Source organism: Tiliqua scincoides, chromosome 2 (genome assembly GCF_035046505.1).
Source record: "Tiliqua scincoides isolate rTilSci1 chromosome 2, rTilSci1.hap2, whole genome shotgun sequence".
Taxonomy (NCBI): domain Eukaryota; kingdom Metazoa; phylum Chordata; class Lepidosauria; order Squamata; family Scincidae; genus Tiliqua; species Tiliqua scincoides.
The window spans coordinates 169,315,479-169,328,037 of NC_089822.1; the positions used below are offsets into that span (position 1 = coordinate 169,315,479).

General features: G+C 42.3%; 1 protein-coding gene and 1 pseudogene across 1 annotated transcript; one reads left to right on the forward strand and one right to left on the reverse strand.

Moving 5' to 3' along the window:
* The first annotated feature begins 5,530 nt into the window (after positions 1–5,530).
* On the forward strand, positions 5,531–10,357 carry FABP6 (fatty acid binding protein 6). Its single transcript, XM_066617682.1, has 4 exons — positions 5,531–5,597; positions 6,226–6,401; positions 8,848–8,937; positions 10,271–10,357. Exons 1-4 carry the CDS (start codon positions 5,531–5,533, stop codon positions 10,322–10,324), a joined length of 387 nt encoding a protein of 128 aa, XP_066473779.1. The 3' UTR covers positions 10,325–10,357.
* LOC136642354 (5S ribosomal RNA) lies at positions 10,036–10,155 on the reverse strand (annotated as a pseudogene).
* Positions 10,358–12,559: the final 2,202 nt, after the last annotated feature.

A 12,559-nucleotide genomic window follows, 5' to 3' on the forward strand; every position in this document is an offset into this window, starting at 1 on the left:
ACTTGGATGAAGGAGGCCTCATCAAATTTGCAGATGTCACCAAAGTGGGAGGCATAGCAAGCATAATAGATGCAGTGGCGTAACTAGGGTTTGCATCGCCCGGTGCGGGATGCCAGCATGTCACCCCCCATGCAGTGGGTGGGGCAACACCCCAGGTGGTGGGTATGGTGATGTACCATCACTCTGCCCCCACAGGTTTTTGGCTGTACCTTTTGATAGAACAAAGATAGAACACATTCTGCATGAAATTATGCATTGATTGATATATAACATGATGGTATTATTCCTCCAAACTGTGATTTTAGTGATTTTGGTCACTAGTGGTGTCACACACACCCCTCCCCTGGGTGTCAACTTACTAACATATTGCAGCAGTCCTCAAACTTTTCACACTGGGACCCACTTCTTAGAATGCTAATCTATCCAAGACCCACCAGAAGTGATGTCATGGTGGAAGTGACATCATCAGGCAAATTAAAATAAATCAGTATAAATAATTAAAGTAAAACAAATAATTAAATAAGCAGAAGCCAGCCCTGTTCCAACCAAGTGAATTTCCTCTGTAGCCTGCCTGCAATAACACCCCCCTCCAAAATCAGTAAGGTTTTCAGCCCTACCCAGAGCCCAGTTCAATTTAAGAACTTCTGTTGAAACCAGATCACTGTCAGGATGCACCTGGCTTTGCAGGTCTCAAAAAAGTTCACCTTATCAGCTGAAGCCTCTGTTATGATCCTTTTTAGTGTGGGGGGGGGACTACCTTCTGGAGCATTTGTTGAGCTCCAGTTCCATCAGATCAGGACCATTCTGGTAGCTCCCATTCCCCTTTGCCTGGCCTGACCACCAGCCAAGGCACATTTGCTTACTCACAAGTAAACGCAATCATGAGGCTTAGTTTCGCTTTCCATAGGGCTCAATACATTCATCTGCTTGGAGGGAGGGACTTCCTTTTCAGGTGTTTTTGGGGGCTGCATTCATTGGATCAGGACCATTCTGATGTCCTTGGATTCCTTTCAGCTTGAACTAAGGCAAGATCACCTACTCACAAGTAAACACACGATATGGCTCACTTTCACTTTCCATAGGGATCCATGCATTTTTTGTTCTCCAGTTTTTTGGCCATTACTTTTGATAGAAAGGAGATATTTTGCTCAGGTTTTTTTGTATTGCATTCCACTCGAAATTCTGCATCCAACGGTATATAATACCCACCGCGATTTTAGCGCGTCACCCCCCAGTGCGCGTCACCCCCTGTGAGCGTCACCTGGTGCAGCCCGCACCCCCCTGCACCCTCCTAGTGACACCACTGATAGATGGCAGGAGAAGTCTTCAGGAACACCTTGACAGAATGGAATACTTGGGTGAAATGAATGAAGTGGAGGTTGTGGATTCTCTCTCACTGAGTGAATGGAATGTTGGTTGGAATTGCTTGTACTATTGTGAGGCAATACAGGTGAGAAACTGCTGTTTCTCTCTCACTTTTTTTTGCCAAGAGTATATACTTAAACTTGCACAAATTGAATTTATGCGTTATACAACCTGACTGTATGTACTTTGAAGACAGAAAGTTTGAACACAATTTGCTGGAGAGTATATATGAAGTAAAACTGTAAGCCTTTGGGTCTGTATCAGATCCTTTATGAATGCTGGAATTGCTTGAATTAGGATAATGGCTAACTTGCACCAGTATAAGTGATGACAGTCATTTTGCTGGACTGGAACCAATGGGGCATACACAAGTCAAAATGGGGTGTGAGCATACTTATTCTAAACCCAAACATGTTCCAAACATATTTGTCATGACCCATTCTTCATTGTGATTCTAGTACAATTAAGTAGAAAATATTTGAACATGTGATTTGTGTCCAAGTGTTCTATTCAATGTGTAATCAGTGTGCTGACTGGAGAAAATTAATGATGTGATTTGGTTTCTGTAGAGCAAGTCACCCTGAAAGCGATGCACAACCCAGTATATGGTTCGCAGCAGTTCAGTAGCAACAGTGAACTTTTCTTCACCTGCCAGATGAGATGACGACTTTTAAGGTCGCTGGCATCATTAGTAGTACAACAAGGACGCAAGTTCAGCACAATTGGAAAAGATCATAGGTGGAGTTCATTCACCTTTTTTGTCAGTTCTCAGAAGTGGAACTTTTCAGCTAGACCAGAACAGTAGTATCCAAGCTCTGCAGGCATGAGACCCACTTAATAATAATAATAATACAGGTATTTATATACCGCCTTTCTTGGTTGTCAGATTTCTCCTCAGACTTTAATTCAAGGCGGTTTACATAGGCAGGCTATACTAAATCCCAATAGGGATTTTTACAATTGAAGAAGGTTCTGTCTTTCAAGAACCACAACATTTCAGATGGACCTTTTATGGTCTGGTATCACATTCTGGCCTCCATTTTCCTCCCACACAGGCTGACAGTGGCCAATGAGCAGGTGGAATAACTCGGCATAACTCGGCTAGGCTTGTCAGCTGCTTCAAGGTCTCACCATTCACGGTGCCGGTGGCCTCGAACCGGCGACCTTCAGATGTTATCTTCAGGCAAACGGAGGCTCTACCCTCTAGACCAGACCTCCTGCCCATACACTGCAATGTGGGCCCACTATAATTTATTTATAACAATAAATGTTCACGAGTCTCTTCTCTTTAGAGTAAGCAGATGCAAAGGCAGACAGGTATACCTGTATTTTTAACAGTTGTATAGACAGGGGTGTCAAACATAGACCCATAAGCTACATCCAGCCCATGGGAGCTCTTTATCTGGCCCCCAGGGATAACTGGGCTCTTCCAGCACCACAGTCAGCTGCTCCCAGCTGCTGAGCTTTGAAGTGATGCATCAGTAGAAGTGGCACTGTTGAAAGGGAGGCGCTGGGAGAGTCTGATTATCATGCAGGCCACCCTTTCAGCAGTGCCTCTTCTGCTGAGGAGTCACTGCTGAAAAAATGACCCATATGATAATTGGGCTTTCCCAGCACCGGCCTTTCAGCAGCACCACTTCTGCTGAGGTGCTGGGAGGGAGAGATGGAAGGGAGCCTCAGGAGGCTAGGAACAGTACAGGGAAGAGGTGGACCAAGAAGAGTGAGAGCTGCCAAGGTGCTGGGAGAGCCTAATTATCAAATACAGGCTGCCCTTTCAGTAGCACTACTTCTGCTGAGACATCACTTTGCTGAGCACCTCACCTGCTGAGTTGCAAAGTGACAATGCAGCAGAAGCAGTGCTGCTGAAAGGGCAGCCATGTGATAATTGGTCTCTTTCATGTCTTGAAAATATGATCAAGATTTGTATATTTTCTCTTCTGTCATTTGCAGTTAATGAGTTCCTAATTGAGAAAACAGTGCTTATTTTGGGTCACCACCTGCTTAATGACATCATTTCCAGTCTTCAGAAGGTGCCATGATTGCTCTTTGTCATGCTGTATAAATGAGTTTGACAACTCTGGTACAGAAGGTGGAATTTTGGCAGTTGCAGCTTGTCATGTAGGGGTGAAAGGCTGCACCCACTGAAATGTCTTATACAACGGTAAAATATAAAGTAACTCTGATCTGTCTTCCTTTGCATATCATCGCTTTCTCTGCTATTCTTCAAAAATACACCCACCCACCCACAAGACCAGACTGAATGATGCCTCTTCCCTGATCCAGCCCATTACATGGAGGGGAGCAAAGGCACACCTGTACTCCCCACCTACTCAGCGTACTGGCCCCACTTCTGCCATCTCTGCACATCCACACTGGGAATGTTCAAAGACAACCTATATGTGCAAAATTGAATGTTGATGAGTTGGCAACCTTCAGTCTCGGAAGACTACGGTATCACGCTCTGAGTGATGGTTCTGAAACAGTATCTAGTGTGGCTGAATAGGCCAATTCGGGAGTGATAATCCCTGCCACGCTGGGAGCAAGTGCAGTCTGTCCCTGGTCTGTCTCCCTGACTATGGGCCTTCCTTCTTTGCCTCTTTGCCTCAGACTGTTGGCCAAGTGTCTCTTCAAACTGGGAGGGGCCATGCTGCACAGCCTGCCTCCAAGCGGGACACTCAGAGGCCAAGGTTTCCATCTTGCAGATATCCTTGTAATGCAGCTGTGGTCTACCTGTAGGGCGCTTTCCCTGCACAAGTTCTCCACAGAGAACTCCATAGTTCTCAGAGTTTTCCACAGAGAAATAAAATTGAATGTAAGTAGGCCAAAACAAAGATAAATAAGGAAGGAGTATGCATTTACTTCAGGTTCATGCATTTGAGCTTAGTTACAACAGGGTATGGAGACTTAGGCCAAAAGCTTCAGAGAAATTGCTGAGAGCTTCATGAAATAATTATGAGGTGATTTCATAAATCATTTAAATACTTATCCTAAATTTCTTTTGACTCTTTATATTCTATGGAGTAAAAAGGCTGTAGCTGTACCAAAAAACAACTGCTTCAGTTAACTTGTTTTGGAATGACAAAATGTAGTCGTGATCACAAAGAACCCCACCTGGGGCCTGATGATTCCCTTTCAAGCAGGAGAAATGATGAGATAATTTAGGGCCCAATCCTACTCATCCCATTGGCATGGCTGCACCGGCACTGGAAAATTGAACAGGATTGGGACCTTAAAATGCAGCATGGAGCTGCATCCGAACTGCTTTTTTGATCTGTTTTTTCTCTTAGAGGGAGTAATTTCTAGTTCTGAAACCCTACCAGGAGAAAAAATAAGTGAGGGGGAGAAGACTCAGCTCTCCCTTTCTACCCTCAGACCCTGCACTTCAAGTCACCCCATCTTTCAAAGGAATTCAGCAGCAGACTCAGGTCCACACGTTGTCTGACATTGTCACATCCATTTTGGCCCTTGGTTAATCCTTTATTAAAATCAACACTGAAAGCTGCCTCAGTTCATTGAAGCTGCTACAGAAGGCTTTCCCAAGATGACAAAGCAATCCTGTTAATGTCTCAAATTGCAACTTCCCCTCATGTCACATTAAGTTGACTTTTTAAAGTTTAAGAAGAAAGCAAAGTTTTAAAAACTCACTTTCTGATGCAAAGGAAGAAGACTGGACTTTGGGGACAGCATTAAAAAAAATGATGCTGCCTTTCATCAAATCCCACTTTCAGAGATATGAACATGAAATTGCTCCCATAAATAGTCATGATCACAAAATAGCCGCTGTTCTTTGTCAAGGGAGATATATTTCAGTTTTTTCAAAGTTAAAAACAAAGGAAACAATCACAAAAATTATCCGATGCCACCTCTGAAATATCCAGGCCATTCTTAAAAGGAAAGACTTTGTCGCCAGAATTGTTACAGAACCATTTCTTAGGGTCAATAACATCGGTGTTACTGATTCTTGCAAAATGGTGTGCATGTTGTAAAGAAAAAAATCATTTCCTCATTAGGGGGAGTGGTAGAAAGGGCAATGTGTTTCAGGTGGATCACCTGAGCTAAGAAAGGTTTATAAGAAAGGTGCTGCTCTTCTGTAGCCAGCCCAGTCTCCTTTCTAGCCACAGTAACCTTTCTGGGCACGTCTCCGCTGTGTGTGACAGAAGACAGCATGGCTTTCTCTGGCAAATATGAATTGGAAAGTGAGGAAAACTATGATAGTTTCATGAAGTGCATTGGTATGTATTAATCTCTCTTTCATTACTGAGACTAAAGTTCTTGGATTGTTAATACCTTTTTGATGGAAAAGTATTGTTTTTAATTTCAAGAAAGATGGCCTCAAAATGGAGAAGGTGAAACTTTTAATTGGGATAAATGTATGCGGGGGAAAGGGTATGCAAGCTTTCAAAGTGACACCCCATTCTTCTGTAGACAGAATAAAAAGCAGGCAATTCAGACAGAATCCAGTGAATTCTAACTCAATAAGCAGCATTCACAGTCGCTTTGTCTTGTCTCTTTTTGATTACTTGTTAAAGTAAATTAAATAGACGGCTTCCACTTCCGTATTCTATACCAAAGCTAACAATTGCAACTGCAAATTAGAGATGACTCCCAAATCATAAAAATAAATCTGTGATAATGAAATATCATATTCCCCCCCCCCCATCAAATGTTTTGATAATTGTCTCTCACGTTTAGAAGATGATGCTTCACTAACATTTGCATTCAGGTTTTTGCAGTTCTTCTGTTACCTGACCCATATCTACCTAGGAAGAAGTGCAAATCGGCACAATGACTTTCACTGAAATTTGAGAAGCAAATAGGCAAGATGTTGACGGAAAAACAATTGTATTTCTCTTGGGCTAGGTGTTCCTGCGGATGTAATTGAAAAAGCAAGGAATTTCAAGGTCATTACTGAAGTGGTACAGAATGGAGATGAATTCACCTGGACCCAGACTTATCAAGGAGGAAAGTCCATGACTAATAAGTTTATAATTGGCAAGGAATCGGACATGGAGATATTGGGTGGCAAAAAATTCAAGGTAAATAGCTGTTTTCAAAGTAATTCTGGTCTTTGGACCAAGATCCAAAGAACTACTGTAAGGGTGTTTGGGAGCTTGGGCGTGCTAAGAGGGGTTTTTGATTTATTATCTTTGAACATTTCTCTCACACACTCAAACCCACCCTCCCCCCAGAATCCTGTAAAGCTGCTTGCTGCATGTTGAGTGGGCAGAGATGTTGCTGTTCAAGAAACAATCTCTTAGGCCTATACAACTAACTGTACCATTATTTTGCTCCTAGTCTTAGTTTCTCTATGCTTTTTTGTTCACCTTATTTATGCCCCTCAGCCCCAAAATAGTAAGATCGTGCTTCCAGAATAATTTTTTCTATGATAATTATTTGGTTTATCATTCCAACATGGAGAAAAGGGAGTTCAGAACTATTTCAGTCTGGAAAGTCAGGTGCAGGGTTATAGTAATGAGGGGAAGCAGACCTCTGTGCCTTCTCCTGTGGCATGAGCTGTGAGGAGCCAAGGCTGGCCCAAGACCTTCTGGTGTCTGAGGCAGCATGTCAAATGCTGCCCCCCCTTACCTGATGATGTGCCAGCTTCTGCTCTTCCCACCTTTCAATGTTCTCACTCAGAGCTCTCCTCCTCTCTACATTTCTTCTTCTCAGTTGCCCACTTCCTTTTCCTTCACTCCCTGGATTGGAGCCACAACAGCAGTAGAGGCAAGTAAAGGGATGGAGATAGGCACCCCCCCCCCCACACACACACCAATCTGCTGCCTAAAGTGACAGTTGGTCTCATGGATGGGCCAACCCTAGCAGAAGTGCTCAGATGCTGCCCTTGAAACTTTTTTCTTCTTCAGAGAACCTTAGCTAAGAAGTTTGTCAGGCTTAGCAGGAGACAAACTGAGAAATTTGCCTATGGGCATATATCTAGGGTAGGCCATTTGCCTTTCCCAAGGGCTGCTTGAGAGACAGCCTATAGTTCATGTTACGTCAAGACTACAATCCTAGGCAAGTTTACCTGGAAGTTCTATTGAACTCAGGAGGATTTAATTCTGGGTAAACAATTGTCCAGCACTCTGATAACTTTTATATTGGATATTTTTAAATTCGATTTTTATACATTTGTTTTAAAACGATTGCAACCTACTCCAAGAGGCTAGGGATTTTTTGAATTATAGTAAGATTCAAAGTAGAAATAAGTGGCAAGAGAAGATAACAATCTAATGAACAAACTTAAATTTGATTTTTTTTTAAAGTGGCCTTGATGTGGGTATGACTCTTGGGAATGGTTATCAACAACACTTTAAAATTTACCACTGCACAAATGGCCAGATTTTCAAGGATTTGTGACATAATGAATTACAAGTGTTGGGTAGGAGCCAGAACTTGGGTAATATAAGTGGAAATGCTAAGGATAGACTAGGGGCGCAATCCTAACTTATTTTCCTGCGCTGACCTAGCCACAATGCATACCCAAGGTAACAAACATGCCCTTACCTTGAGGAGGCCTCCTTGACTGCCTCCCCACTGCAGGATGCAGTGCACGCCACATCAACTCAGCTATGTCAGTGCTGGAAAGTTGGTTAGGATTGCACCCTAGATGGCATATAGGAGTAGGCAAGACACTTGGTGCATCAAGGCTACCATTGCATTCTTCTGGGGGAGGTGTCAGTCCCAAAGGTCTCCTCTGGGTAAGGGTACAAATGTTCTCTTACTCAGTTGTAAGCCACCATGACACAATCAAGTCCATTCAGACCTGTGCCAGAAAAATTGCTGGTGCAGGTCTGTGTGGACCCATGTGGGGGATCGGATCTGGGAAGGAGGTTGAGATTTGGTGGTGGTTGCTGCTGCTGAATCCACCCCTTCCCAAATCTGATTAGGCCCCATCACCACCCCTTGTTTCGCCCTGCTCCATTCTGCCTGCCCCTGTCCTAACTGTTGGTGAGCCCACAACTAAAAGGTGCTCTTGCAGAACACGAATTCACATGCTATCAGCATTATTTTTATGACTGCCATAAGGCAGTTGCTGCTGGCGGAACATGTGTTCTCTTGGTGACTGGCCTGGGTAGGATTGGGCCATTAGTTTTTAGTATCTTTCCCACCATCTGTTTTACTAATCCCCAACAGTTCAGCATCTGTGGGTTGAGCATTGTGCTATTTTCTTGGTAACCAAACTTGGGATTGTCAGGGAAATACTAAAATGTGGTTGACAGATTGCCTAGATAAGGAACTCTTGATTTCTTCCTAGCTATGACCTCATTTTTTTTTCTGACTTTCTAGTCTGCAAGCCTGCAAACACTTACTGGATAGTAACTCTCGCTGCACTTGGTGAGACTTGCTTTCAAGTTAGCATGCGTAGGATTGGGGTGTAAATATTATGCCCACAGAAGACTGATCTGGCATAATACCTGCTGCAATGCTATTCATAATACTCTTCAGCCACTATGACAACTAACATATGCCAATCTGTTACAGGCAACAATTAAAATGGAAGATGGAAAAGTGATTGCTAGCTTTCCAAACTATTGCCATACTGCAGAGATTGTTGGAGGCAAACTTGTGGAGGTAATTCCCTGAAAGCATTCCTTGGGAGGTAGAAAATGAGATCCAAGCATCTAGTAAAAAGGCATCCATAGCATTCATGTGGGTTGAAGGGGAAATGTTCTTAATATCTTCCAGTATTGTTAGTAAAATGGCAGCAGGAATGAAGGCATATTTGGCCCATTCAAAATACAAAACAAAATTAAAATACAGTATTACTGGCAATGTTGAACATTTGCAAGCATTAGGGGATAACTATAATAAGGGCAAACTTCATGCTTTGTATATAGAAGGCTCACAGTTCAGTCCCTGGTATCTCCAATTAAAAGAATTACAGGTAATAGGGCCATGAAAGACCTTGCCTGAGACCTTGGAGAACAGCTGGCTGATACTGGAACAATGGTCAAATTCAGTGTAGGACAGCTTTGTATATTCACCCAAGTAAAGCTCTTCATGTACAACTCAAAGCTTGTGTAGCCAAAAACCAAGGGCCATTATCCTGAGGTAACAGCCCCAGTTTACTTGAACAAAAATTTCAAGAGGTGCTAACTGTAATTGCTTTTTGACCATCCCAATTCACAGGGCATTGTTTCCACATGGAACTGTGGAAAAGGGCTTAAAATTCCTACTGGAAATATCTTATAAAAGAAAATTTATAAGGAACCAGGAATTAGAGATTTCTGACACCTGAGGCTGTGCACCAAATGCTACCCCCCCATCTGGTGGTGCATTATCTGTCACAGCTGCTAATGTTCCTCCCACTCCTGGAATTCAAAGAAGGGAAGCAGAGTAAAGGAGGAAGTGTGTAGTAGAGTGTCTCAAGTGCTCTTCCTTTTGAGTCAAGGAAGTGGGAGGAAGGGCATGCAGAAATGGATGGAAGGTACCACCACCACCAAGCCACTGTCTGAGGCAACCATGTCAGCCAGTCTTTTTGATGGATTGGCCCTGCATAATGTACTCAAAAACTTTATCACACTTTTTATTAGATGTTGTGAGCCTTACAAGTTCTTGATCTGGAGAATTTTTTTTTTAAATTTTTGACCACATGGTATGGGAACTCGGGAATCAATCTCTGGTTTACATATTGGTTGGCAACCTTCAGTCTCAAAAGACTATGGTATAAGCCTACAGCACCCAATATTCCCAGGCGGTCTCCCATCCAAGTACTAATCAGGCCTGACCCTGCTTAGCTTCCGAGATCAGATGAAATCAGGCATGTCCAGGGTAACAGTTGCTATGGTTTAAAGGCATATTGGCAAGAGTCTCCTCCTGTCTGTCCTGAATTCAGCTGTGCATCAGCTATTCATTGGAGTCCAGATGCGAGCTTCAAAAATATTTGCTTGTTTCTTTGTTGTAGACATCTACTGGTGGGAACATAACCTTCAAGAGAATCAGCAAAAGGGTTGCATGAAACCTTGTTGAAGGAATAACCCTGACATGAGCCACACTTGAAAACAATAAAAACTTATAAGTAACCTACTAAGAACCTTGTCTACCTGTATTTTTGCAAGCAAGATTAAGGATTTCACTCACCCCGTCTAACCTAATGTCTTCTCTTCAGCAATTCCATTCCTTCTGTACTCCTTGATTTCATTTTATCTGTGTCCTTAACTCTTCAGGCAGTAACCAGAAAAAGCAGAGGACAACTGAGGACACTACTATGACAAAAAGTCCAAGTCAATGACTTTTAAAACAGAGAGTTGCTTCACACATTAAGAAATTAGCAGGTGCAATGTGCAAGTACACTACACTTAAAAAATGTGACTCTCAATGTACACTTTATTTTTAAAAAGTACCACTCTTAACAAGTTAGGATAAATCATAATATATAACTGTGTTCCTGATAATTCTATAACATACAAAGCGGCATGGAGAGCTGCTATCCAGAGTATCAAGTTAGGAATCAACATATTAAAGCTCAACATTTGTTGCTAAATATCTCTGCTCCCTAAAGTCATGTTGCTTTATTTGCCCTGATCTAGAAGGTAATTTAGTCACCAAGTGCATGTAGAACAAACTGTTCAATGTGCACTGCATTTGATCCCACGAGGGAAGTGGTTAATTTGTTGCTGCCTTTATGCAGCTGAGTCCATCAAAACATCTGCTTGCCTCCCAAATTTCCATTTGAAAGAAAAAAGGTAGTTTGGACAACAGCCTTGAATAAAATGTTAGTCCTGCGTGATGATGTATTTCACTCTCCAAATTCCACCATCAGTATTCCAAAGAGCTGACAGGATTAGGGGTTGTGCCAGATTCAAATGCATTGTTTGAACTTCCACATCTCAGGGAGGGGAAAAAAAAACAGGTTTGGCAGTTTTCTCAGCTCAGAAAAAGCAAAATCTCCTTCCTTTGGCTTGTTCTAATAAGGACTTTGGACCCTGGGCTCTTGTTGGATGAGGGAGTGGATCAGCACTCACAAGTAAGCATACATTTGGCATGTGCCTGAGTTACGCAGCTTTGATGTTGTTTCTTCCAAACCTGAAAAAGCAACTCCACAGAGAACATTACTAAGGAGTATCAGGCAATAATCTACTCTGCTTTCCTTCTGAAAGCTAGAAGGCAAGGGAATAGATTTTTCAAACGCAGTCTTTTCTGCTACAGGAAAGCCATGTGTTGGGGCTTTCTCCCATACTGTCACTTAGCAACCAAACCTGAACATGTGTTCCAAGTAATAGCTCACAGTGCACAAATCCTTTACGGCTCCTGCTTGCTGACTGATGGGAGATGCTGTCAGGGTTTCCTCTAAAATAGGGGTTTAAATCCCATGCCACAGCACTAAGCACAGACATTCACTCTGTTGCACCTTTAAACAGCTGCTGCTGCTACTGCATGCTCCCTGATTTGCCCTTCAATGGAGGTGGCACTGAAATTCAGACAAGAAATAACTGCTTTGTCTGGCATTCACTGTCTAGACATTATCCAGCACAAGGGAAGCTCCTCAAATGGAGTGTAATACAAAAGCAATCTATTGAAGGGTGCAGAAATAAAATGTATTCAAATGTTTTAAAGATCAACTGATGTACTTCAAATATATCATTTCACTTTAAGAAAAATTGGATCAATTTATCTCCATACACTTTTGCAATGTGTGTTTCTATTACACTCATTGTCTAGTCAAAGTTAAAAGCTTGCTTAAGTTTAACTATGTTTAATCTGGATCCACATTCTCTATTTGTGGACATTGGGAGGCAACAGAGGATGAAATTATTTAAATATTTCCCTAGCTTAGAGAAAAAGTGGATTTTAAACCCAAGGTTTGTCTATGCATGTCTAGTTGCTTCACTGACAAGGATTCATGAATAATTTGAAAGCCAAAGGATAAGCATATATTCAGAAGGTATCAACATCACTCTTAATCAAGGTAGTCAGCACTGTTATTTCGTCCACAGAAAGCCAGATTCCCATTTCCTTATACCTATTCCAGTTTTATTATATTATTATTATTACTATTATACCTATACCACTTTTAGTGGCATTTATAAACATGTTTAGGATCCTGTTAAGTTGCAGCACTTAGCTTATAAGCTAGGGGAGCAAAGGGATGGCTCCTTTAAGGCTATAGGTAGAAAGGTTTGTCCTCCACCTCTGTTTAAGCCTCCCTCCATTCTCCTCCAGCACTCCATAATGTCTCTTTCTGGCTATGTGC

What these genes read in the sequence shown, in the direction of transcription:
- FABP6 (XM_066617682.1), top strand. Translation starts at nt 5,531, where the DNA reads ATGGCTTTCTCTGGCAAATATGAATTGGAAAGTGAGGAAAACTATGAT. An exon ending in TAGTTTCATGAAGTGCATTG is followed by an intron (nt 5,598 to 6,225) that starts GTATGTATTAAT and finishes CTCTTGGGCTAG; the next exon opens with GTGTTCCTGCGGATGTAATT. An exon ending in TTGGAGGCAAACTTGTGGAG is followed by an intron (nt 8,938 to 10,270) that starts GTAATTCCCTGA and finishes TCTTTGTTGTAG; the next exon opens with ACATCTACTGGTGGGAACAT.